General features: G+C 42.4%; 1 protein-coding gene across 1 annotated transcript in view; it reads right to left on the bottom strand.

Annotated features, from left to right (window-relative positions):
- The window catches only part of galnt13 (polypeptide N-acetylgalactosaminyltransferase 13), a 439,485-nt gene extending 413,834 nt beyond the window's left edge, over nt 1–25,651 (bottom strand). The window contains exons 1-2 of the mRNA XM_080198243.1: nt 25,216–25,651; nt 18,326–18,604 (exon numbers count right to left, since the gene is read on the bottom strand). Coding sequence (XP_080054369.1) covers nt 18,326–18,467 — 142 coding nt within the window. The 5' untranslated portion in view covers nt 18,468–18,604; nt 25,216–25,651. The remainder of the gene's footprint in view (nt 1–18,325; nt 18,605–25,215) is intronic.
- Nucleotides 25,652–26,124: the final 473 nt, after the last annotated feature.

The raw sequence follows: 26,124 nt of genomic DNA, 5'->3' as shown, positions 1-26,124 counted from the left end.
GAACTGTGCACAACTGTAGGGCAGCTCCCTGATCAGCTGCGTGTGCACTGATTGACCTACCCAACAATTTACAAAATTACCAGCAATGCTAACTACTACTAAACAAAACTGCTAACATAATATACTTGTTCAGTACAAGACTGATGGTAAATGCCGATTTGTTCAAATCCCAGAATGAAAACGTGAAACTGGTATTGTCTGGGGAGAGGCTTGAGTTTTAAAGAATGATGTTCTAGACTTGTTGTGATGATTTTAATAAAATAAGTGTTTATTAGGAAATATAATAGACTACAATAAAGTAGCATAGAAGCGCACTTAAGACAATGGCTGTACCCAGTATCACTAACTTAAATAGTTCCAAACAATCTTAGCTTAGTATCTTCAGAGCTAACTTTCCCAAACTGTTCCACAACACTTTACAGATTTTAAGAGCTATAAAATCCCACCATTACCACACAGTGCAGTTCAATCTTGGTAAACTGGCAGCGTGCTTTTCAAATTAGGCTTTTTTCACACATCCTGCTTGCGGGGAATAAAACAGCTATTTCTGCTGTTGGCTGAGATCTAAAAGCCAGCTGAACTGCATTGGATTCAGCATCTTCTTACATGCATTCTTCCCCTTTGATCGTTCTCTTATCTAACCGGACTTCTTCAGAACTGCATTCTGCCACACTTCATTACCTACATCTCTTGATTTTGGCTCTTTCAGTTTAAAAGCAAAGTAAGCTAACTTTATGAATGTTTCCATGACACATCTTTTTCACATGTTGTATTGAAGAACAAAGAAAAGTACAGCACAAAAATAGGCCCTTCGGCCCTTCAAGCCTGTACTGATCATAATGTTCTAAAGAAAGAAAAAGCCTTCTGCTCTTATTCAGTCTGTATCCCTCTATTTCCTCCCTATCATGTACCCATTCAATGCCTCCTGAATGTTGCTAATGTGCCTGCTTCCATCACATCCTCTGGCAGTGTGTTCCAGACACCTACCACTCTCTGCATAAAAAACTTCTCCTGCACACCTTCTTTAAACCTTCCCCCTCTCACCTTGAACCTGTGCCCCCTTGTAATTGACACTTCTACCCTGACTATCCATCCTGTCGATACCACTCAATTTTGTAGACCTCAATCAGGTCTCCCCTCAGCTTCCAACTTTCCAGTGAAAATAATCCTAGTTTATTCAACCTCTCCTCATAACCAGTACTCTCGCGACCAGGCAACATCCTGGTAAACCTTCTTTGCACTCTCCAAATCTTCCACATCCTTCCGATAACGTGGTGACCAGAACTGCATGCAATACTCAAAATGCGGCCTAACAAGGTTTTGTATTGCTGCAACATGATTTCCCAATTCCTGTTATCAATGCCTTGGCTGATGAAAGCAAGCATGATGTGGGTATGCCGGCGTTGGACTGGCGTAAACACAGTAAAAAGTCTGACAACACCAGGTTTTAGTCCAACCTATTTATTTGATAATATTCTCACTAGCTTTCGAGGGGACAGCCTCTTCGTCAGGTGAATGGAGAGTTCTGGCCTCAGACAGAGCATATAAAGCACAGACAGTTTAGAGATTACTGATTAAAATGCGAATCCTTACACCTAACCTGCTGTTCAAGACCTGAAGTGGCTGACAATGTGAGTGGTAGGAGCACTGATCACAGTTTAAAGAGATGTGTATTGTCTCCAGACAGTACAGTAAGTGAGGTTTTGCAAACCCAGGCAAGTCACGGGGGTTACAGATAGTGCGACATGAACCCAAGATCCCTGTTGAGACCGTCCTCATGTGTGCGGAACTTGGCTATCAGTCTCTGCTCAGCGACTCTGCGCTGTCGTGTGTTGTGAAGGCCGCCTTGGAGAATGCTTACCCGAAGGTCAGAGGCTGAATGCCCGTGACCACTGAAGTGTTCGCCAACAGGAAGGGAACAGTCTTGCCTGGTGACTGTCGAGCGATGTTCATTCATCCGTTGTCGTAGCGTCTGCATGGTCTCCCCAATGTACCATGCTTCGGGACATCCTTTCTTGCAACGTATCAGGTAGACAATGTTGGCCGAGTTGCAAGAGTATTTACCATGTACCTGGTGGATGGTATTCTCACGTGTGATGATGGTGTCCATGTCGATGATCCGGCATGTCTTGCAGAGGTTGCTGTGACAGGGTTGTGTGGTATTGTGGTCACTGTTCTCCTGAAGGCTGGGTAGTTTGCTGCGAACAATGGTCTGTTTGAGGTTGTGTGGTTGTCTGAAAGCAAGAAGTGGGGGTGTGGGGATGGCCCTGGCGAGATGTTCGTCTTCATCAATGATATGTTGAAGACTCTGGAGAAGATGTCGTAGCTTCTCCGCCCCGGGGAAGTACTGGACGACGAAGGGAACTCTGTCCACTGTGTCCCGTGTTTGTCTTCTGAGGAGATCGGTGCGGTTTTTCACTGTGGCGCATCGAAACTGCCGATCAGCACGGCAAACACGACAGCGCAGAGTCGCTGAGCAGAGACTGATAGCCAAGTTCCGCACACATGAGGACGGTCTCAACAGGGATCTTGGGTTCATGTCACACTATCTGTAACCCCCGTGACTTGCCTGGGTTTGCAAAACCTCACTTACTGTACTGTCTGGAGACAATACACATCTCTTTAAACTGTGATCAGTGCTCCTACCACTCACATTGTCAGCCACTTCAGGTCTTGAACAGCAGGTTAGGTGTAAGGATTCGCATTTTAATCAGTAATCTCTAAACTGTCTGTGCTTTATATGCTCTGTCTGAGGCCAGAACTCTCCATTCATCTGACGAAGAGGCTGTCCCCTCGAAAGCTAGTGAGAATATTATCAAATAAATAGGTTGGACTAAAACCTGGTGTTGTCAGACTTTTTACTGTGAAAGCAAGCATGCCATATGCCTTCTTAAATCAACTTGGCCATATGTGTTGCCATTTTTAGGGAACTGTGGACCTGCACACTAAGATCCCTCCTCTATATGTTGATGTTCCTCAGGGTTCTGCCATTTCAATACAATTCATACCAAAATGCATCACCTCGCATTTCTCCAGATAAAGCTCCATCTGCCATTTCTTCGCTCAAATCTCCAATTTATCTCTATAATGTTGTATCCTCTGACAACCCTCGGCATTATAAGATAGCAACTCTTACAATCTTTGTGTCATCCGCAAACTTTATTAATCAACCCACCCACATTTTCCTCCAGATCATTTATATATACTACAAACAGCAGAGGTTCCAGCACTAACCCCTGCAGAATGCCACTAGCTACAGATCTCCATTCTGAAAAACATCCTTCCACCGCTACTCTGTCTTCTGTAACCAACGTAAGAAGTCTCTCAACACCAGGTTAAAGTCCAGTTTTAACCTGGTGTTGTGAGACTCCTTACTGTATTTACCCCAGTCCAACGCCGGCATCTCCACATCATTCTGGAACCAAGCCAGTTTTGTATCCATCTAGCCAACCCACCCTGAATGCCATGTGATTTTAGTTTTTGTACCAATCTGCTACATGGGATCTTGTCAAATGCCTTGCTAAAGTCCAGATAAGCTACATCCATAGCCCTCCCCTCATCAATTTTCTTTGTCACTTCTTCAAAACAACTCAATCAAGTTGGTGAGACATGACCTTCCCCACTCAATGTTGCCTGTCACTAACTAGTCCATTTCTCTCCAAATATGCATATATCCTGTCCAAGCCTCCCCACCATTGATGTCAGGCTCTCTGGCCTATAATTTGCTGGATTATCCCTACTTCCCCCTTCCTTAAGGAAGGGCATTGGCTATTCTCCTGTCCTCTGGAACCTCGCCAGTGACCAAACAGGATGTGAAGATATCTGTTAAGGCCCCACCTAATTCTCCCCTTGCCTCCCACAGTAACCTGGAATAGATTCCATCCAACCCGGGGACTTGTTTACCTTAATGCAATTTAGGGTACTCAACACTTCCTCCTTTGATTTACTGACATTCTCAAGAGCGTTCACACATCTATCCCTAACCTTAATGTGCGTCATGTCCTTCTCCTTGGTGAATAGCAATACAAAGTACTCATTAAGGATTTCATTCACTTCCACACATAACTTCCTTTCACTGTCCTCGAATGGGTGTTCTCTTTCTCTTGCTCCTAATATATATGCATAAAGAGCCTTGACCCTGTTTGCTAAAGACATTTCATGGCCCCTCTTAGCTCTCTTAAGTCCATGTTTCTTCCTACTTTCATTTTCTCAAGGGCTTTAGAACATAGAACACTACAGCACAAACAGGCCTTTCGGCCTCCATGCAGAAAAAGTCACATCCACAACCACTCTCTGCCTTCTGCAGGCAAGCCAGTTCTGGATCCACAAGGCCAAAGCCCCTTGGATCCCATGCCCTCTCACCTTCTCAAGAAGTCTTGCATTGGGACCTTATCAAATGCCTTGCTGAAGTCCATGTACACCACGTCCACTGCTCTTCCTTCGTCAATGTGTTCAGTCACATTTTCAAAGAACTCAACTAGGCTCGTAAGGCACGACCTGCCCTTGACAAAACAATGCTGACTATTTCTGATCATGCTAAACCTCTCCAAGTGCTCATAAATCCTGTCCCTCAGAAGCCTCTCCATCAGCTTACCAACCACTGAGGTCAGATTCACCGGTCGGTAATTTCCCGGGCTATCCCTGTTCCCTTTCTTGAAAATAGGAACCACATCCGCAATCCTCCAATCTTCCGGAACCTCTCCCGTCTCCATCGACGACGCAAAGATCATCACCAGGGGCTCTGCAATCACCTCCCTCACCTCCCACAGTAACCTGGGGTACATCCCATCTGGTCCCGGCGACTTGTCTATCTTGATAGAATTCAAAAGTTCTAACACACCCTCTTCCTTAATATCCACATACTCAATCTTTTCCACCTGCTGCAAACCTGTAGCAAAATCTCCCAGATCAGTTTCCGCCGTGAATACTGAGGCAAAGTACTCATTAAGCACCTCTGCCATTTCTTCTGGTTCCACACAGACCTTTCCCCCTTCACCTTTTATAGGTCCTATCCCTTCTCTTCTCATCCTTTTACTTTTCACATATTTGTAGAAGGCCTTGGGATTCTCCTTAATCTTACCCGCCAAGGCCTTCTCATGACCTCTTCTGGCTCTCCTAATTTCCCTTTTAAGCTCCTTTCTACAATCCTTACACTCCTCTAGATCCTTAACATCTCCTAGCTCCCTGAACCTTTTGTACACCTTCCTCTTCTTCCTGACTAGGTTCACCACAGCCTTCGTGCACCACGGTTCCCGCGACCTACCAAAACCTCCTTGTCTCATCGGAACGTTGTCGTGCAGAGCTCCAGACAAACATTCCTTGAATATCCGCCACCTTCCTTCTGTACTTTTCCCCAAGAATGCCTCCTTCCAGTTTATTTGTCCAATTAACTGCCTGGCGTCTTCGTATTTCCCCTTACTCCAGACAAACACCTTCCTAGCCTGCCTGATCCTATCTCGTTCCAATGCAATTGTGAAGGAGATAGAATTATGATCACCATTCCCAAGATGCTCTCCTACCGAGAGATCCGTCACCTGTCCTGGTTCATTCGCCAGTACCAGGTCAAGTACAGCCTCTCCTCTCATAGGCTTATCCACGTACTGTGTCAGGAAACCTTCCTGAACAAACCTAACAAACTCCCCCCCATCCAAACTCCTTACCCTTGGGATATTCCAATCGATGTTTGGAAAATTGAAGTCTCCCATCACGACAACTCTGTTACTACTACATCTCTCTAGGATCTGTTTCCCTATCTGCACCTCAACTTCCCTGTCACTATTGGGCAGCCTATAGAATACACCCAGCAAAGTTATTGACCCTTTGCTGTTCCTAACTTCCACCCACAGAGACTCTGGAGACAGTCCCGCCACAGCATCCTCCTTCTCTGCAGCCATGACACTGTCCCTGATCAACAGTGCCACTCCACCTCCTCTTTTGCCTCCCTCCCTGTCCTTCCTGAGGCATCTGAATCCTGTCAGTTTTTAGATACCTAAACCTATTGTATGCTTCCTTTTTCCATTTCACTAAGTTTATAATTGCTTTTATCATTCATGGTTCCTGAATCCTGCCATTTCTATTCTTCATTTTTGCAGGAACATGTCTGTCCTGAATTTCAATCAACTGGCCTTGAAAAGCCTCCCACATGCCAGACCTGGATTCGCCTTCAAGTAGCCACTCCCAATCCACATTCCTCATGTGGAATTTGGATGTAATTGGCCCTCGCCCAATTAAGCACCTTCACCCAAGGGTCATTCTTGTCCTTATCCATGACTACCCGAAATATTATGGAATTATGGTCGCTAAACTCAAAATGCTCCCCCACTGAAACATCGATCACCTCACCTAGCTCATTCCCCAATACCAAGTCTAGTATGGCCTCCCTCTCCCTGGTTGAATTGTTAACATACTGTATCAAAACGCTCTCCTGGACCCATCTAATAAATTAGTCTTCATCCAAGCCCCTGACTGCAAGGGTTCCTAGCCAATATTAGGGAAGTTAAAGTTACCCATCATAACTACCCTGTTTTTTTCACATCTTTTTCAGTATCTGCCTCGCTATCTTGCAGGCTGTTGAGGGGTCTACAGTACACTATCAATATTGTGATTTCATCCTTCCTATTCCTGAGCTCCACTCAATGTTTCACTACATGATCCCTCCAATATGTCCTTCCTCAACACAGGTGTGATCTGTTCCCTAGTGTAACAAATTGTCCCTAAGCTATTCTCCCCTGAATCTGGTTACAATAGGGGTACCATACGCATACACACGGGTCAAGGTAGGTGTAGGAAAATGCTTTGTCAAGATGGCGGCACGGGCTCGTTGGGCCAAAGGGCCTGTTTCCCGTGCTGGGTTGTTCTTTGTAATCAGCAATGTAACTTCCCCCACCTCTTTTGTTTCCTCTGTCATGTCTAAAACAACAATATCTCAAAATATTAAGCTGCCAGTTCTGTCCCCCTCTTTAACCGTTTCTCCGTAATTGCAATTACATCATAATTCCATGCAGTAATCCAGGCTCTCAGTTCATCTTACCTGTTCTACTTTCTGCATTGAAGCAAATGAATTCCAGACCTAAAGTATTGCTGAGCCCTGCAGCTTTTCTCTGTGTGCTGTCACTCTGCGCTACGTTTATCTTAATCTCACTTTTCTCCCCTCACTCTCTACACTTATTGGCCTTCTGTTTTGGTTCCCACCATCCTGCCACACTAATTTAAACCAGCACTAGCAAACACCCCCTCCTGGGATACTGGTGTCCCTCCAGCTCAAGAAGGATGGGTTGTACTTGAACAGGCACCTGGCATAGGGATTATTACCCTAGAGGTTCAGACCTAACTCCCTGAATTGTCTTTGTAGGACCTTGTCCCTCAACCTTAGAGAGTTGCTAAGCTCATCAACATATCAAATGCACTACTTCCATTCACTCAGTTATTCTGTCCCTGCCTTAGTTATTACATCTTCCCACAGTTTTAATCAATATATAACCAGAACATTGCCAGCAAAAAAATTCCAATTTATAGGATCAATGACATCAATATTTTTCTGACACTGCAGTTTCTAACCATACCCAGAGGCACTGCAAATGGGAACTGAACATTCTTGTAAATGCAGTATTTCTATTCTGTTCTCCAAAAGGCTCTGTATCCCGTCATTTGAAAGTACCACACGACATAAAGGAGTTGAATACCTTAGATGTCTATAAAGGGAAGCTAGGCAAGTATGCAAGGGAGAAACAAATGGACGCTGATACAGTTTAGGTGGAGTAAGATGGGCTGAGGCATGTTTGGAACGTAAACACTGACATAGACTGGTTAGACAAACTGCACTGTTTCTGTCGTGCAACTTCAATGTTATAAACTTATCCTATAAAAATGTTAGTTAGGATGACTTGATCTTTTAATTTATTAAATTTTCTTTCTACCACCAATTCATCATTTGGCATCTGAAAGACATAGAATTTCTGCCCATTGCACTGCATCCCAACTAGCATTTTTACCAGCCTACCTCACCAAAACCAAGCATGTTCAGAGGATGCAACTTCTGGTGTTTACCTTCTGAATCAGATCCAAGTGTTTCTTCATAGAAACTTTCAAGCTACCACAACTTTAAATAATTAAATAGGTTTTATATTGGTGCAGATAGATGTAGGTTTGAGATCCATTGATAACCATAAATTAAATTCTCCAATCAATAAGCATTATAAAATTCCCTGCTTCAGTATTAGCTCAATGATAGCTCTCTCACTTCAGTGGCAAAAGGTTGTGGGTCCAAACCCAATTCCAGGGATTGGCAGAATGGTTACAAAACAGAGGAGGTGATTAGTCCCATCAGGTTGGTGCTGGTTCTCAGCTTGCCACGTGGGCCTGTAAATTTTCTCTTTTTAGCTGCTTATCCAGTTCCCATTTTGAGCCAAGCCCCGGTTGTATCAGCCTTCAAAATGTTAGGTGGGATTCTAGTCCCTCTGATATTCAGAGCGTTTTGCTTGACTTGCCCATTACACTACTTGGGGAATCCACTGCAGGAGGCTGCCTTCAGCAGAACTGGGAGATCCCACCAGTGGGAAGGGCCAGAAAATCCCACCCATTGTGTTGTGCATTTCAAGTTCTGACCTCTAGCTGTGTTGGTTCTTTTGCCAATCATCTTAAATCTGTATCCTCTGACTCACAGCAGTACCAACAATAGAAACAGTTTCTTTGTCCAGACCCCCAGTGATTTTCAACATTTCTAGCAAATTTCCTCTTGCTTTGTCTTCTGTAAAGAGAACTTTGGCTTTCCTAATCTATCCACATAACTGAAGTACCCCATCCCTAGAATCACTCTTTTAGGTCTCTTCTGCACTCCCTCTAAAGGCTTCATATCCTTCCTAAAATTTGCCAAAGTTTCAGAGTCAAACTGACTCCAGAAGCATTAGAAAATGTGTCAGGGACCCAATTCCAGAATTCCCGTCTGAATTCCTGGTATCAGCAATTTTTGCCACGTGATAAGGACACAATTAGAAAGCTGGCGCTTCTGATTTGGCCGGTTCCATTACAGGGTAAGCATAACATAACATACTCCCCGCTATTTTTATGGAGTTGGCCACTTTCTTGAAGGCAAGTGGTTTACCGCCCTTCAGAAGGATCAAGAGTCATGGACTGGATTCTGAAAGCTTTGGAAAAATATGTTTAAAATATCTTATCCATGCTCAGTCTATGCTACTACCCCCTCCTACCACCACCAGCCCCTAGATCATTACACCCCCTCACCCATCATGCACTATGTACAGAACTAATGAGCCACATAACAATGGTGAGCCTTGAATTGCCAATGAAAAAGAAATCACCTGCACTTACAACCCTATAAAAGTGTCAGAAAAAGATATTAACACCAATAACAAAAACTAACTCATTTCACACCTCTTAACCATATCCAAATAAACACATACATTGAAAAAAAACAAAGAACAACGTTATAACCTCAAAGATGTCAATCAAAGGTAATGGTCCACTTCAGTTTCTAAAGACAGCCAAACTAAGCTAATCAATTAGTGAGTCTTGGAGCTCAACCAAGTATTCATCATGACTCCATATCAGCAAAAACAAATGGTCAGTCACATAACTATCCAGACTAACCCTCTATGCATTAGGTCAATGGGGGGTTGTTTACACAAGCAGAAGTGGAATGTTAGTTTTAATTTATTGACATCCTTAATGCAGTTGCAAAATTTTCTTTGACTTGTTTTTCTCAATACACACACGTTTCTTTAGAGAAGATTACGAGGCGTAAAGTGAGGTAAAGCTTCTGTGATTGATACCAAAATGGTCATATCTGGTTGATGCTTAATTGGGTTGTAAGTGCAGGGGAGGGACAGAGTGCCTAACAGCCTTAAGTACAACTGGGACAAAGTCCCAGAGAACCAGGCAGGCTGTCTAGGAACTTGCCCATTTCCACTGCTGCATCCAACATTCTTCAAGGGTTGGTGGGCACAAGTTGGTCCTTCTCAACCTTGCCAGAATAAAAATACTGTGTACCAAGCCATTGATACATAGATAGCTCTGCCAAACTGGTGAATTTCCCAATTCAACTTTCCTTCTTAGTAAGTGAAAATAAGCTTAGTTGAGCTAAACCAAACTTTTATAAATTTCGTCATAATTCCTTTGCTTTTAAACTTTACAAGCCCTTTATTAAGGTCTGGATTACATATATCTTTTTGGCCTCTTCGTCAATCTACCCTGCCACTTCACCATATACTCCCAGATCTCTACATTTATATTTCCTCCCCTCATTTTTCCTGCCAAATGTACCACTTCACCTTACTCTGTCTTAAATGTCATCTGCCACATGTCCATCCTTTCTAACAGTTGGTTAATGGTACTTCCAAGATTCATATCAGCAAATTTAGAAATTGTGCCATCAGTATCCAAATCAAAGTCACTAATATATATGTTTTATTAATTCATGGGAACTGGATGTGGCTGGCTAGGCCTGCATTTATTCACATCCCAAACTGCCCTTGAGAAGGTGTTTGTGAGCTGTCTTCCTGAACACCTGCAGTCCATGTGGTGTAGGTACATCCACAGTGCTGATAGGGAGGGAGTTCCAGGACTGTGACCCAGTAACAATGAAAGAACAGCGATACATTTCCAAGTCAGGGTTTGAATGGCTTGGAGGGAAACTTCTGAGTGGTGGTTTCCCATGTGTCTGCTAGCCTTACCCTTATAGATGGTGGTGGTCATGAGGAGATATTTTGGCCTTGGAGGGAGTGCAGAGGAGGTTTACTAGGCTGATACCGGAGTTGAGGGGGTTGAGCTATGAGGAGAGGCTGAATAAACTGGGCTTGTACTCGTTGGAGTTTAGAAGAATGAGGGGAGATCTCATTGAGACGTATAAGATGATGAATGGGATGGATAGGATAGAGGTGGAAAGACTCTTCCCGCTCAAAAAAGACAGTAGGACTAGGGGGCACAGCCTCAAGATAAAAGGGGGGCGGTTTAGAACGGAGTTGAGGAGGAACTTCTTCACTCAAAGGGTGGTGAATCTCTGGAATTCTCTGCCCGTTGAAGTGGTGGAGGCTGCCTCGCTAAATATTTTTAAGACGCGGGTTGATGGGTTTTTGATAGGAGAGGGCATTAAGGGTTATGGGGAGAGGGCGGGAAAGTGGAACTGAGCAGCGACAGATCAGCCATGATCTTATTGAATGGCGGGGCAGGCTCGAAAGGCTGGATGGCCTACTCCTGCTCCTATTTCTTATGTTCTTATGTTCTTATGTTTGGAAAGTGCTGCCTAAAAAACTTAGGTAAGTTTCTGCAGTGCAACTTGATCATTGCTGTCACTGTGCATCAATGGTGGAAAGTTTGAATGTTTGTGATGAGGTGCCAATCAAGCAGGTTGTCCTCTCCTGGATGGTACCAAGCTTCTTAAATGCTGTTATTGCTGCACTCATCCAGACAGGAGAGAGTATTCCATAATTAGGAAAAGCAATGGTCCTATTACCTATAGGCAATTCCACTGTATGTATTGCTCCATTCCAAAAAACAAGCATTCACTATACAAACAAATAATCTAAGCTGACATTTCAGTGCATTACTGAGGGAATGCTGCACTGTTTTGAACTGCTGTTTTTGGAATGTGAAGGCAAACCAATATTCCATATAGCTGTTCAACTGGATGTAAAAGATCCCATGACACTATTCAAAATGAACAGGCGAAACATCCTGGTGTTCTGTGAATACTTATTATGTCTCAACCAATACGATTACAAACAGAATAATGCAGGCAAACACAGTAGCATTACAGCAGTGACTACTTATTTAAAATAATGTCCTTCCTTGAATGTACATTTCTGCTTTGGATCATCTGGAGATCATGAAAGGCCCATATAAATGCAAGTTTTTTGTTACTGAACTTCCACTTATTTTCATAACTAACTTGCACAACCACACTTGCTGAAGATTAGATAAACAGAGAATGTGCACTCAGACAGTATTCAAACTTTCTTAATGGCACAATGGTTAGCATTGCTGCCTCATAGCACCAGTGACCTAGGTTCGATTCCTGGCTTGGGTCACTGTTTGTACAGAGTGTGCATGTTCTCCCCATGTCTGTGCAAGTTTCCTCCAGGTGCTCCGGTTTCCTTCCACAAGTCCGAAGGACTTACTGGTTAGGTGCATCAGCCATGCTAAATTCTCCATCAGTGTACCCAAACAGGTGCTGGAGTACGGCGACTTGGGGATTTACACAATAATTTCATTGCAGTATTAATGTAAGCCTACTTGTGACACAAATAAATAAAAACTACATACTCAACATAGCACCTAAAGTTAATAGTTTATAAACCATCAGCTTGTATAGTATCGTCCATATTACATAGCCCAATTTGAGGTTTACTGAACTGGTAAAATAGTCTGCTGAATTGTCACAAAGTTTTTAAAAATATTTTGCAATGCAATTTTTATTTTTAAAATTTGGTCAACTATATATGGAGGTGATCTTATCACCTTGCCCTGCCGGTCAATGGGTGGAGCAAGCCATTAAGCGTGAGAGCCGGAAAATTGGGTTTGTGTCTGATTTCTCGCCTTTCATCATTTTACCAGCACCAGATATCTGGTGAGGTCAGTGGGAGCGATTGGTGAGTCCTTGCAGGGCTGGGAAGTGGGGGGGGGGGGCGGTGTGTGTGTGTGCGGTGTGCCATTCTGTGCTTGGGGGAGAGATCATCCATGCAGCACAGCGGGGATGGGGAAGGCAAAGATGGATCTCTCTGTTTTGTGCTATTGCACAGAACAAAGAAATTTGTGCATGTGCAATGGCAACTCTGCTGTAAGCTGCCAGCTTTTGTGTGGGCTTAGATCCCACTTTCTCCCCATGCTAGTGGAAAACAGATCTTGCTTCATTTTTTTCCTCAGTGTGGTAAGATTGAGTTTTTAACTCACCCAAAAAAACAGCACGATTCTCTCCCATTTCGATGCTCATTCAATATAGAGAACTTTTTTGGTAAGATCGCCCCCTATATATTTGATAAACAACTAACTGATTTTAATGCTAAAATGCTACAAATAATCTCTGTATTTGGGGATTTTGTTTTGTGACTGGAAGAGTAGAAAACGGAGCAACATAAAACCAAGAATTAGAACATAGAAAACTACAGCACAAACAGGGCCGTCAGCTTACAAGTTGCACTGATCACATCCCTACCTACTAGGCTTACCTCTAACCCTCAATCCCATTAAATCCCACGTACTTATCCAGAAGTCTCTTGAAAGACTCCAACGAGTTTGCCTCCACCACCACCACCGACGGCAGCCAATTCCATTCACCCACCATCCACTGAGTGAAAAACTTAACCCTGACATCTTCTCTGTACCTACTCCCCAGCATCTTAAACCTGTGCCCTCTCGTAGTGACCATTTCAGCCCTGGGAAATAGCCTCTGAGTATCCACCCGATCTATACCTCTCAACATCTTATAAACCTCTATCAGGTCACCTCTCATCCTTTGTCTCTCCAAGGAGAAAAGACTGAGCTCCCTCAACCTATCCTCGTAAGGCATGCCACCCAATCCAGGCAACATTCTTGTAAATCTCCTCTGCACCCTTTCAATAGCTTCCACATCATTCTTGTAATGAGGCAACCAGGACTGTGCACAGTGGGGTCCCCAAGTGGGGTCTGACTAGGGTCTTATAAAGCTGCAACATTATCTCCCGACTCCTAAACTCAATCCCTCGATTGATGAAGGCTAGTACACCATACGCCTTCTTGACCTCATTCAAGGCTGATTTAAGAGTCCTGTGGACCCGGATCCCGTGATCCTTCTGATCCTCTACACTGCGAAGAGTACCCTTGATATTATACTCCTTCATCCCACTGGACCTGCCAAAATGGACCACTAAACATTTATTCGGATTGAAGTCCATCTGCCACTTCTCTGCCCCAATTCATCAAGCAATTCTGACCAATTTCAAACTCTGTGCTCTTCCAGAAGCAAGATCCACTTCAAGTGGCAACCTCACTTAACACAATAAACCACTTTAGCAGCAAATGTGTTTACAATATTTATGAACAGTGAATTTTTGCTGAAGCAGACCATATTACATGGTCCCATAAATTGGAAATAATTTTAAGGCCTGCAAAACATTAACTTGAAAAATAACATTTTAGGAAGTGAAATCTGTTTTTTTTTCTCAATACAACATAAATATGAACACACTCTTTAATAGTAAAGTTTCTGCTGTGATAATTATCCTTGTCCTGTGTGTCTGATTGTGCGTTCACTCCAAAGTCAAAAAAGTGAGTGAGATCAATCATGTAGACATGCTGCAAATTGTAACAAACTGCCATATTTGATACAATCCAAATATACTGAAGATCCCTAGACTTTCGTAACCTTCAAATCCAATTATCTTGCACACGGTTCCTTAAAAAGTAAATTAGACATCTAGAAACATAAAATAGTAAAGAATGCCAAATAGGAATTTTGACAGGTCAGAGTGCAGTGTTTGTTTCATATAATAGATGTTTCATCATACTTTACTTTTTTTGATGTGCCATTAAAGTATTTTAGAAGTAACACAGTAAGCAAAACTAGGCCTTCAAATCCCCATCTCCAGAGGGGAGCACAAATTGTAGCACACAATGGGTTTATTTATTTGTTCATTAGTGTCGCAGTAGGCTTACATTAACACTGCAATGAAGGTCCCGCGAAATCCTCTAGTCACCACACTCCGGCACCTTTTTGGGTACACTGAGGGAGAATTTAGCATGGCCAATGCACCTATTCAGCATGTCTTTCTGACTGGGCGGAAACCGGAGCACCCAGGAGGAAATAGCACATGTTGTCCCCTTGTTCAAGAAGGGGAGTAGAGACCATCCTGGGAATTATAGATCAGTGTGCCTTACTTCTGTTGTGGACAAAGTTTTGGAAAGAATTATAAGGGATAGGATTTATAATCATCTAGAGGGAAATAAATTGATTAGGGATAGTCAACATGGTTTTGTGAAGGGTAGGTCGTGCCTCACAAACCTTATCGAGTTTTTTGAAAAGGTGACCAAAGAGGTGGATAAGGGTAAGGCAGTTGACATGGTGTATATGGATTTTAGCAAAGCGTTTGATAAGGTTCCCATGGTAGGCTATTGCAGAAAATGCAGACGCTTGGGATTGAGGGTGATTTAGCAGTTTGGATCAGGAATTGGCTAGCTGATGGAAGACAAAGGGTGGTGGTTGATGGGAAATATTCAACCTGGAGTTCAGTTATAAGTGGTGTACCTCAAGGATCTGTTTTGGGGCCACTGCTGTTTGTCATTTTTATAAATGACCTAGATGTGAGTGTAGAAGGATGGATTAGTAAATTTGCTGATGACACCAAAGTAGGAAGAGTTGTAGACAGTGAGAATGGAAGTTACAGTTTGCAGAGGGACATAGGTAAGCTGCAGAGTTGGGCCGAGAGGTGGCAGATGGAGTTTAATACGGAAAAGTGTGAGGTGATTCACTTTGGAAAGAGTGACAGGAGTACAGAATATAGGGCTAATGGAAGGACTCTTAGTAGTGTTGACGAGCAGAGAGATCTCAGGGTATATGTGCAAAGCTCCCTGAAAGTTGGCACCCAGGTTGATAAGGTTGTTAAGGCGGCGTACAGTGTGTTAGCTTTCATTGGTAGAGGGATTGAATTTCGGAGCCGTGAGGTCATGTTACAATTGTACAAAACTCTGGTGCGGCCGCACTTGGAGTATTGTGTACAGTTCTGGTCGCCGCATTATAAGAAAGATGTGGAGGCATTGGAAAGGGCGCAGAGGAGGTTTACCAGGATGTTGCCTGGTATGGAGGGAGGGTCTTATGAGGAAAGGCTGAGGGATTTGAGGTTATTATCATTAGAGAGAAGAAGGTTACGAGGTGACCTAATTGAGGCATACAAGACGATCAAAGGATTGGATAGGGTGGACAGTGAGAGCCTTTTACCTCGGATGGTGATGGCTAACACGGGACATAGCTTTAAATTAAGAGGTGGTAATTATAGGACGGATGTCAGAGGTAGGTCCTTTACTCAGAGGGTAGTAAGGTCATGGATGCCCTGCCTGCAGCAGTTGTGGACTCGCCAACTTTAAGGGCGTTCAAATGGTCAGTGGATAGGCATATGGATAACATCGAAATAGTTTAGGTTAGAGGGTCATTAGATTGGTTCCACTGGTCGGCGCAACATCGAGGGCTGAAGGGCCTGTACTGCGCTGTAATGTTCTATGTTCTATGAAACCCATGCACACACAGGGAGAACGTGCAGACTTTACACAGACAGTGAGCTAAGCCAGGAATCTAACCCAGGTCCCTGACACTGCGAGGCAGCAGTGCAAATCACTATGCCACCATCACATTACTCACTTTCGACTATTTTCTCTATGCAATTACTGTAAATGAAATTTTACATTTCATAATAACAGTTTAATATTAACAAAATGTTTAAAAGTTCATAAGAGACACATTTATTCCTGTATACACAATAAGCATGGTTTGAGTAAATGTTTATATTAATAACAGTTGCTGAAATACCTCGAAAAATGTTACAAAATGTAACAACATTGGAGGCCAGGGAGATGCCAGAGGATCTCAATCTCAAAACAGAGGTATTACTGATATCAAAACCAAAAAGTTTAGAAGACAGCTGACATGTTATGCACTTCTCATTTTGTCTACACGACACAGAGAGCAAATGACTGTTGGGAGAGAAGGGAACAAAGAGTCAAAAGATCAAAGAAATGGATTAGTTGTCCCAGCATTACTGCTTTTAATTGAGCGGACTGATTCCACTCTCACGAGGGTATTATATACTGTAAAATTCAAGCAACAGTATAATGTTTGAACAAAAATAGTTTAATTATGTATTCACAGAAACAGGGTAAAAAATTGTAATTTTTACATTTGAAATGTTTCATTACGTGCAGCAGAAAACTTGCATATTTTGTTTTTGTTTCAATGCTTAATGCATGGTACAGTAAGTTGCTATAATCAGCTAAAGTTATTGCCAACAGATATGCAATAGCTTAAAACTTAATTTTTACTAAATTAGCTTGTAAGCCCATATTCTTCTTGTTTAAAGACTTAAATGTTTTACAAAAACATACAGAAGTAGTTAATAATGTGCATAAGTGCTTCCCCTTATTAAACATACCAGATGAGGCTTCCAAAATGAGGTGATACTCTCTAGTAACCTGTCAGCTTCTCTCAAGTAGCTTGTAGCCCCAACCTTTGAATACAGTCTTATAGAGGTCTATGGGTGACTTGTGGAGGTCTATAAAATAATGAGGGGCATAGACAAGGTAGTCTATATCTTTTCCCAAAGGTAGGGGAGTCTAAAACCAGAGGGCATAGATTTAAGGTGAGAGAGGAGAGATACTGAAGTGTCCAGAGGGGCAATTTTTTCAGAGAGGGTGGAACAAGCTACTAGAGGTAGTAGTAGAGGCGGGTACAATTTTGTCTTAAAAAGTATTTCGACGGTTACAAGGGTAAGATGGGTATAGAGGGATTTGGGCCAAATGCAGGCAATTGGGATTAGCTTAGGGGTTTAAAAAAAGGGGCGGCATGGACAAGTTGAGCCGAAGAGCTCATTTCAATGCTGTAAATCTCTAGGACTCTATGACAATGTTATAAATGGAGGAAGGAAAATGAATCTTTGATTAAACACTGGTCTCAGCTGCAATCTGCCACCAAAAGTTTTGTCTTTCAAATATACTTAATATAAGGTATTCAACTGTCTCAGTTTCTAGGTCAGAGTTTTCTGAAAACTCTGCTCAAATGCTATGTTGGACAGCAGAACACATTCACAGCAGATGCCCAATCTGCTGCAGTGCAAACTCTTGTAATGAGCTTTCTCACGTATACAGCTCTAACGTTTATAAAGGAAGAAACAGTTCCATCATATCATTGCAATTTGTTGACCTAGTTAAATACTGTGTAAAATGGCTAAACCATACACTGCTAACATCCATGAAAGATTTGGCCATATATTTAAAAAAAATCCCTCGATAACAAATCCAAAATTTGACATCATAACAATTTTGAAAATATCTCAAACTTAAATTTATTTTCCTTGTAGTCAGCATCATGTATACAAGACCAAAATAGTCAGTGAAAAGCACAGTGAGCTTGCACAACTAACTTGTGTTTGGATCAAAGTAATCTCATCAGGGAAGAGTTATTCCACATATGGAGAGAGGTCAAAATTTATTAGAAGTGAAATTTTGAGTGCACACAAGTTATGCTGGTAAGGGCAAAGAAAATTTCACTTTGTGCTAATGGATTCTTGTATATTTTTAATTTTCTAACATCAGTGATTCTGCACAATGGCAAATCCAGAAAATAAGCACTTACCCCTCAAGGCTGGTAACAGGGATCGGTCTTTCTTGTCATCACATTTGTTGCATTCACTGAAGTACAGTAATAAGAAGACATCCAGCAGAACCCAGACCAGAGATGTAGCCAAAACTACCTTGCACCAAGTCAACCTCCTCATGATTATTTTTTTCTTTTAAACTACGGTGGCAAGCAAGAAATGTGTGTAGCTTTGCTTCCTTGGAGAATGTGATCACAGTGCAAAAAAAGGAGACAATGCCAGAAATCCAGTTTGTTGAATGAAAGAACTAAACCATGCTGAAAGTGAAAAAATACAAACAATTAGTTTCATATATCACTAACAGAAATGCTTTAATAACATATTTTCAGTAGGCACTTAAATTCTACCCTTTCTACAGTGCAATGGATTAATGACGACCCATGTAATTGAGCACACCATACTATCCCCAAATAGTAGAACTAGGACAGGATTTTATGGCTGTGCTCATCCCAAGACCAGAAAATTCCGCTAGAGGTCAATGGACATTTGCATTGTTCTCCCATCACCCATTATGATTCCCATGGCAGGTGAGACAGGAAAATTCCACCCCTAATTTTCACGATCAAAATTTCACTTCTACTAAGCTTTGTCTGTCTTTGCTTTGTTCTCTCTGAGGCAATTAACTCAACACTCGTTCAAAAACAAAACAAAACTCACCATGCCTGCTTAGATGGTCTACCCCAGCTGAGAGAACAGAAATTCTGGACTTATTACATCTGTGATCTTATATAGTACAATATAGTGTACCAACTCTCAGGCATCATATCAGGATGGGAAGAAAACTAAACCAATAAAAATTAACTGGACAACTAGCATTGAAAAGGAGCCAAATAATTCTGAAAAGAACAAAGCTAACCCAGAACTTTAGCTGATTAAACAATAAATCAATCTTCTATTTGGCCAGGAGCTAAGTTTCTGACCTAATGTCCCCTTTATCAGGAAAAACATCTGCTTCCATCTTTGTGATATTGTCCATTTCTACCCATGTCTCAGTTCATTCCTACTAAAACCTTCATCAGTGCTTCAGTTACCTCCATGCTTGACTATTTCAATGTTCTCTTGTCTGCCTTTCAATATTTCATCCTGCATCAAGTTGAGTGCATCCAAATCTCCGCAGCCTTCATCCAAACTTGTACCAGATCCCACACACCTTACCCATGCTTACTGACTTACATTGTCTCCTATTTCAGCAACACCTAATTTTTACAATTTGCACCCTGTGCTCAAATCCCTCCAGACCTCTAATCTTCTCTAACTGGGCAGAAACATCAATTAAACTTCAGGGCGCACAGTGGGCACTGCTGCCTCACGGGTCCAGCGACCTTGGTTCAATTCTCAGCTTGGGTCACGTCTGTGCAGAATTTGCACATTTTCCCCCTATCTGCATGGGTTTCCTCCAGGTGCTCCTGTTTCCTCCCACAACCCAAAGATGTATGGGTTAGGTGCATTGTCTATGCTAAATTGTCCCTTGGAGTCTCAGGATGCATAGGTTAGAGGGATTAGTGGGGTTATGGGGATAGTGACTGGATGGGATTTTTGTTGGGGCAGACTTGATGGGCCAAATGGCCTGCTTCTGCACTACAGGGATTCTATGAGTCTAACACTCAGCATGGTGTTTTACCAATCCTGCCTTCTTTTGCATCCAATTTTCCCCACCAGTGGCACTGTCTGGGCTCTAAGGTCTAGAAAGATTTCCCTACCTCCCTCTCCTCCTTTAACATACTCCTTACAGAGTATCTCAATAACAGTTCTGATGAAAAGTTATCAACCTGAAACATTAACTGTTTCACCTGCCACAGATACTATCTCACCTGCTGTGTCTGAACATTTTCCATTTTGATTTCAGATGTCCAATATCCACCGTAATTTCCCCTTAACCATTTTTTTTTGCCTGTCCTATTTCGCTGTCAGATTTTGTGTGTTAAGACTCCTGTAAAGTGCCTTGGGAGTGTTTTACTAGCTAACTTGTTACATAAATACAAATCACCATTGTTACCATTTAGTTAAAAAAAAATCATAGCACCATCTAGTGCCACATGGAGCCATTACAGGTCTTTGATTCAACCAACACTGGCACAGAAGTTAGAGAAAATATAGGCAAGAGTGGGCAAATATTCTTAGATTGAAATATTTATAGAAATTCTTCACAAGCACACATTGTTACATATGTTTCATTGGAAGCAATGTTAAATGAATGATAGATGATTTTATTTACTTTTTTTTAATCTTTTACCAGTTTTCAAGCCCATAAAATGCAGCCAAGATTGTATGCAAGACATGCTAGTTGGAGTTAGCCATTGAGATCACAATTCTTTCTAAATATGGGGCAGAAAATGAAGTTGAAGGTCTCCCTTCAAATACTCATCCCTATGGGAGTGCAGCAATTTGCCCACCACTTGCCTAGACCAGCACTGATAAACGACAAAAAAACTATGAGGTTTTAATGTGGTGTTGCCCCTTTCCTCAGTTCCCTGAATCACTTCTCATGGTTAATTTGCATGGTCTTGACAGTCAATGTCTTTTAGTGGCAGGACCAGGTGAGAAATATAAATATAATAATTTTCTGGTTTCTTCACTTTCTGGTGCTCTCTTACTGTTTCTCATTTCTCTCTCCAAGAGGATTATTTTAACTAGGTGAATATTCAGGAGTAGTCAGCGTTAGGTCTGCTATTTTACATACCCTTGTACCAAATAGCATACTTATACAACTATCAATGGAAGTCTATAGTATTGGGAATCCTTCCTAAATAGGTTCATAATCCGGGCCCAAAGTGGTGCAGCATCACAGCAGCCCTGGACTGATGTCATTTCCAGTAGAAAATTCAGCAATGAAATCCAAAGCTTGCTATTTAACAGGGCTAGTGCCATTCAAATGTATTGAGAAAGTCTTGTTCTTTGGTAGCTCCAAAGAATAGTTCTGGGATTTGGTAAAACTGAGATGCAGATGCTGATATTTGGTAGTATTGGGATGGTCTAGCAACATTGTCAAAGGGGAATATGGAATTTATCAGTACTATGGAGATGGCACTTGGACTGAAGAGTCCTCACCATCACCATCTTGAACGTCACTACTGATCAGATGCTTAACTGGAGTAGTTATATCAGTAGTGTCTTTATAAGAAAGAACTCCTTGCTCCTTTAAAATCTCTCCACTATTTCTAAAGCTAAAAATCAGGAATATGATGGGATGCTCTCCCACATTCTCCCCTGTATAAAACTGAGGTCATTCAAAACTTTGCTGCCTATATCTTAACTCACAGCACAACACATTTTTCTATCCCCATTATGCTTGATGAGCAACTTTGGCTCCTGGTCAAGCAAGGCCTTGATTCCCTCCATAGCCCTGGCTCTCATTATCTCTCATCTCCTCCAATCCCACAATCCTCCAGGATATCTGCATTCTTCTAACTCTGGTCTCTTGTGCACTCCCATTTTAATTGCTCCACCATCATTGGCTGTGCCTTCACTTGTCTAGGCCCCCAGCTCTGGAATTTCTTCCCCACACCCCTCGCTTCTCTACCTTGCTTTCCTCCTTTAAGAAATTTCTTTTAAAACTCTTTGACCAAAGTTTTGGTCACTTGACCAAATATCTCCTGGTGTGGCCTGGTGTCATAATTTTATAGTGCTCCTGTGCAGCACTTTGGGACGTTTCATTATGTTAAAAGTGTTATCTAAATGTATGCTATTGCTCTTGATCAGTTTCCTGAACAGGTGCAGATGCAACAATAATCAAGAAGCTTAGCATTTGCCAGGCAAGATATTTGCTTGGACACTGCCCCCAGCTTGAAATCACCAGCCTCCCATGACACTGAAGTCCAGTAGTTGCACTATGTACCGGTATAACCTGCAGGATACACTGTTGCAACCTTCCAAACTCTGACAGCACCTCTCAACCCTGCTAATATTGACAACCAAGGAAGACAAATGTAATAAAGAGTGGGAAATGGGACAGAGGGAATCAAGAATGGGCAACAGGCAACGTAGGGGAAATTGGCTTCATAGGAAAAAAGTAATGGGAACTGGCTAAAAGGCTTATAGCAAGGACAAGTTGTCTTATAGAAAGTGAGCGAGCATAACATTTTTATTCAATGTAGCAATAGCAATGCAGTGATTAGTCACCAAATTTACACCTTTAAACTAGCAGAGTACAGGTAATGAAACTGAAGCCAATTTTGTTAGAAAGTTTGATTAGGTTATTGTCAATTGTGTAATTTTTAATAAACCTTATTTTGTGCCTATATTTGGTAGATTGAAGGAAAAGAATGCCTATTCAATTTTTAGTTTTTTTTACAATTTAATTTTTGTGATGAATGTGCTAGTGTCAAAAATGATAGACAACAAACTCAATTACATACCCAAGTACCATAATAGAAAGAATTAAAGAAAACCATTGTAGATCTAACACTGTCAAGAAACTGTATTTGAAATGAGTTAAATTCAAAACATTTTGTGAGGCCACTGAAAGATCACATCCTGTAAAGTTACTCAGAACAACATCAATGTTTCCACTAAATTAAACACTGAAATCCATTCTATGAAATGCGACTATTTACAGACCACATTTAACTTCATTATATTTGTCCAAATAGGATTTTTAGTGAAATTGGGAACATCAAACATATGAATGCACTTGATTTCAAGTAGCTTTCTACACATGGAGATTAAACAATTACCAACAGACAAGCTTCAATCTTCTGAGTTGTCATTCTATTGTAAAAAGTCACTTCTGAGCTGCTTTTCTGCGCTCAATAGTCAGCAACACGAAAAGCAGGATTTCACCAGCCCCCTAGAAGTAAGATTGGAGGCATGAATCGGGGTAAAATTGCAGCAAATCAGGGTCAGTCGGTTGCGTGATTCCATCGGGTTTTTTTGTCAACAGTAGAAACAAATACAGAAAAATAATGCACTGCCTTGATTTATAACACTGCCCAATTAGGGGCAACTTTATGTTGTTTTCAGCACACCCACCCCCACACTGCCGGCTAAATAGAGGTGGCCTCTCAGTGGAAGTCCAAGGGTACAGTTTAACTGAACTGGGTGGCAGGGAAGGAAGCATCCATGGCCCCAATGACCTCTGAGGAAAGATTTCCCATCCACCCTCAGCCCTGTGAAACAAATGCAAGAATGCCACATCTTAAACTATCACAACAACGTTATGTATAAATTACAGTGCTGTTGCGATGCCAGGTATGTGGGCATACATTCCAACGACTGGCTATGGAATCAAACAGTACGTTCCTTTAGTTTTTTTGTAACAGTTAGAGTACAGACTGTACACAACCAGACTGCTCTTGCAATTGTCAAAAAATGTCTATCATTGGATGTGATTCCACAATTGGGCAGCACTTGATAAACAATCCCAAGTTTGCTCGTAGCCACACTAAAAAAACAATTTAAGATAATCTGACACGCTCACAACATGGATCAATTGGGCTTGGTAGAAGCAACACACATTCATATCCATGGACCTGTTCCCTGCAAACAAATGGAATACATTTCAGCTTCGTGCCTCTTCTGAATTACCCAGGAGCTTGGGGAACCAATGGTTGCTTTCTCCATGGCCAATCCAAGTCAACCTGCCAACCAATCAACAATCTTCCCTCTTCTGGTATAAACAGTAGTGATCATATGAAATTTGGCATTCATGTGTTTATCCTGGTGAGCACAAGATGTAAAGATTCAGCAACATGTCTGTTTTTACAGCAATATCTGAGTTCTATATCACCAAACAACTGTCTCATGACTATCTAATTCATGGGGGAGGGGCAATAGAATGGGTTCCGTTTGTTTTATATCAGACTAATTAGTTGCTTGAACATACATTATAAACCCCAAACCTCAAAGTTTATGAATTAAAGTATCTAATATCACTATATATATAACATATATACGTCCGCGTGCATACCAACTTTAAATGGCAAATATTCTGCATCCTGGCTTGTGTTAGCGATCCAAATCAATTAACGACAAGAAAGGGGAAGTAGCTGCCTCTAGATCGAGCCTGGTTCATAAATGAGAGTGTTTCTCTATTGTATCGATGCCCTTCCACCTGTACTACATACACTGTTTGAAACGTCCATACGTGTAACAAATTAGAACACAATTAAGGAAGCTAGCATTACATACACAATACTGTATTCGGTAATATTGCGCTGTGGGGCGACTAAAAATTTTACCATGCTGACTTGTAAAACGTCCTATTTTTTCAATAAATTAATTACCGAAAGAAACACATCGAAATGTGTAATTCTCTGCGGGAAACTGCTGTCGCTGCGTCTACAACGAAAGGCTGCAGGCTGAGGAGCTTCTGCCAAATTCAGGGATAAGAATCTATTCAGACCACCAGGCAAAAGCATTTGCTGCTGTGTCAAACTCCACAGAATTCACCAACATACACTGTCACGGTTCAGTTCCAGCTCTCAAGAGTTCTGACAAGTCTCGGGTTTTATCAAATATGCGCAAAACGTTCCGTGAACATCGATTTAAATGCACAAGTTGGACACGCCAGAGAAAAAAGTTTCTAATTAACTTACGGTGCCGTCTAAAAGTGGATAATGTGAGTCAGCGCATTGTTTTCGGTAAAAAAAAGTGACAGACAAAAGCGATCTGGATTGCTGGTGCGACCATTTAAGATTATTTCAATTCAAAGTAGAATTGCTTGCAGCCTACCTTGAACTCAGACAGATTTGTCTTTGCAAATTGCGTTTACAGTCTCCAGTTATCATTCTTTCCATCAGCCCTGTTTTTCCCCCCTACCCTGAGACAAGTGTACGGTGTGTGTGCCCTTTCCAAAAGTACATCGACGCCTACCGTCTCCCACGGAAAATATTTAGCAAAACATATATCTCCCCCAATTGGCTTGACTTACCTTCCAGGGGCTGGAAGGCAGAGAGGGCTGCTCCAGCTGCAATCAACTTGTTGCATTCTTCCAGACACCAAATCAATTGTCACAAATACTTGGAAAGGCGGCTCTTGTGGAATAAAACGCTGCGAAGATTGGCCAAAGTGCAACAGTAATCATGCGAACTGAGGGATGCTGATGTTGCTGCTGCTACCGCCGCCGCTGCTGCTGCTTTGAGCCTGCGAATGCAATGCTGTGTCTTCGCTACCCAGAGCCCAAGTCTGCTCTTCCGCCATCACTTCAGCGCTTGAGCTCCCACTTTGACCAAGGCCGTGTATTTGGAGACAGGCGCCCGCTGGTTCTCAGAACCGCCGATCACTGGCTGCCCTGCTCAGTCCGGGTGCTCCAGTCGCTGGGGCCGAAGGCCCGACACACAGCACTCCTCAGGCTCTCACACAACCCGAGCCTGGCTCCCCCCACCCGCCCCTCGGCAGTTGTCAATCACCGCAGAACCCCGAGGAAATGCCGCCCCTCAGTGCTAACCCCATCTTTGATTGGTCATGGAAGCTGTCAGTCAGTCCTCGCGTCTGTCCTTCCCTTTCTCTCATTAGCCGAAGGAGCTGTCATTCAGATTCTGCTCCCGCCCTCTCGCCGCTTCTCATTGGTCAGAGAAGCTGTCGTTCAGATAATGCGCCCGCCCTCCCCAGCCTCTAATTGGTCAGACCGGCTGTCAATCATGTCGCTGTGCCCGGCCGGGCAGGCGAGTTTATCGTTGGGCATGCGCACTGGAGTTTGCATCTGAGCCCGAAGAGAGGCAGGGGGCGGGGGCCGCAGACGGAACTGGTGGGGAGCGCGCGCCTGCAGGCTCAGCGGCGCAAGGAGCTGTTCCCCCAGTGCTGGTGCTGAATTCAGCTCACATGCAAAATCACTATCATG

The sequence above is a fragment of the Carcharhinus amblyrhynchos genome, chromosome 11, assembly GCF_965287045.1.
Source record: "Carcharhinus amblyrhynchos chromosome 11, sCarAmb.v2.hapA, whole genome shotgun sequence".
NCBI lineage: Eukaryota > Metazoa > Chordata > Chondrichthyes > Carcharhiniformes > Carcharhinidae > Carcharhinus > Carcharhinus amblyrhynchos.
This window is presented reverse-complemented; position numbering and strand designations above follow the sequence as displayed.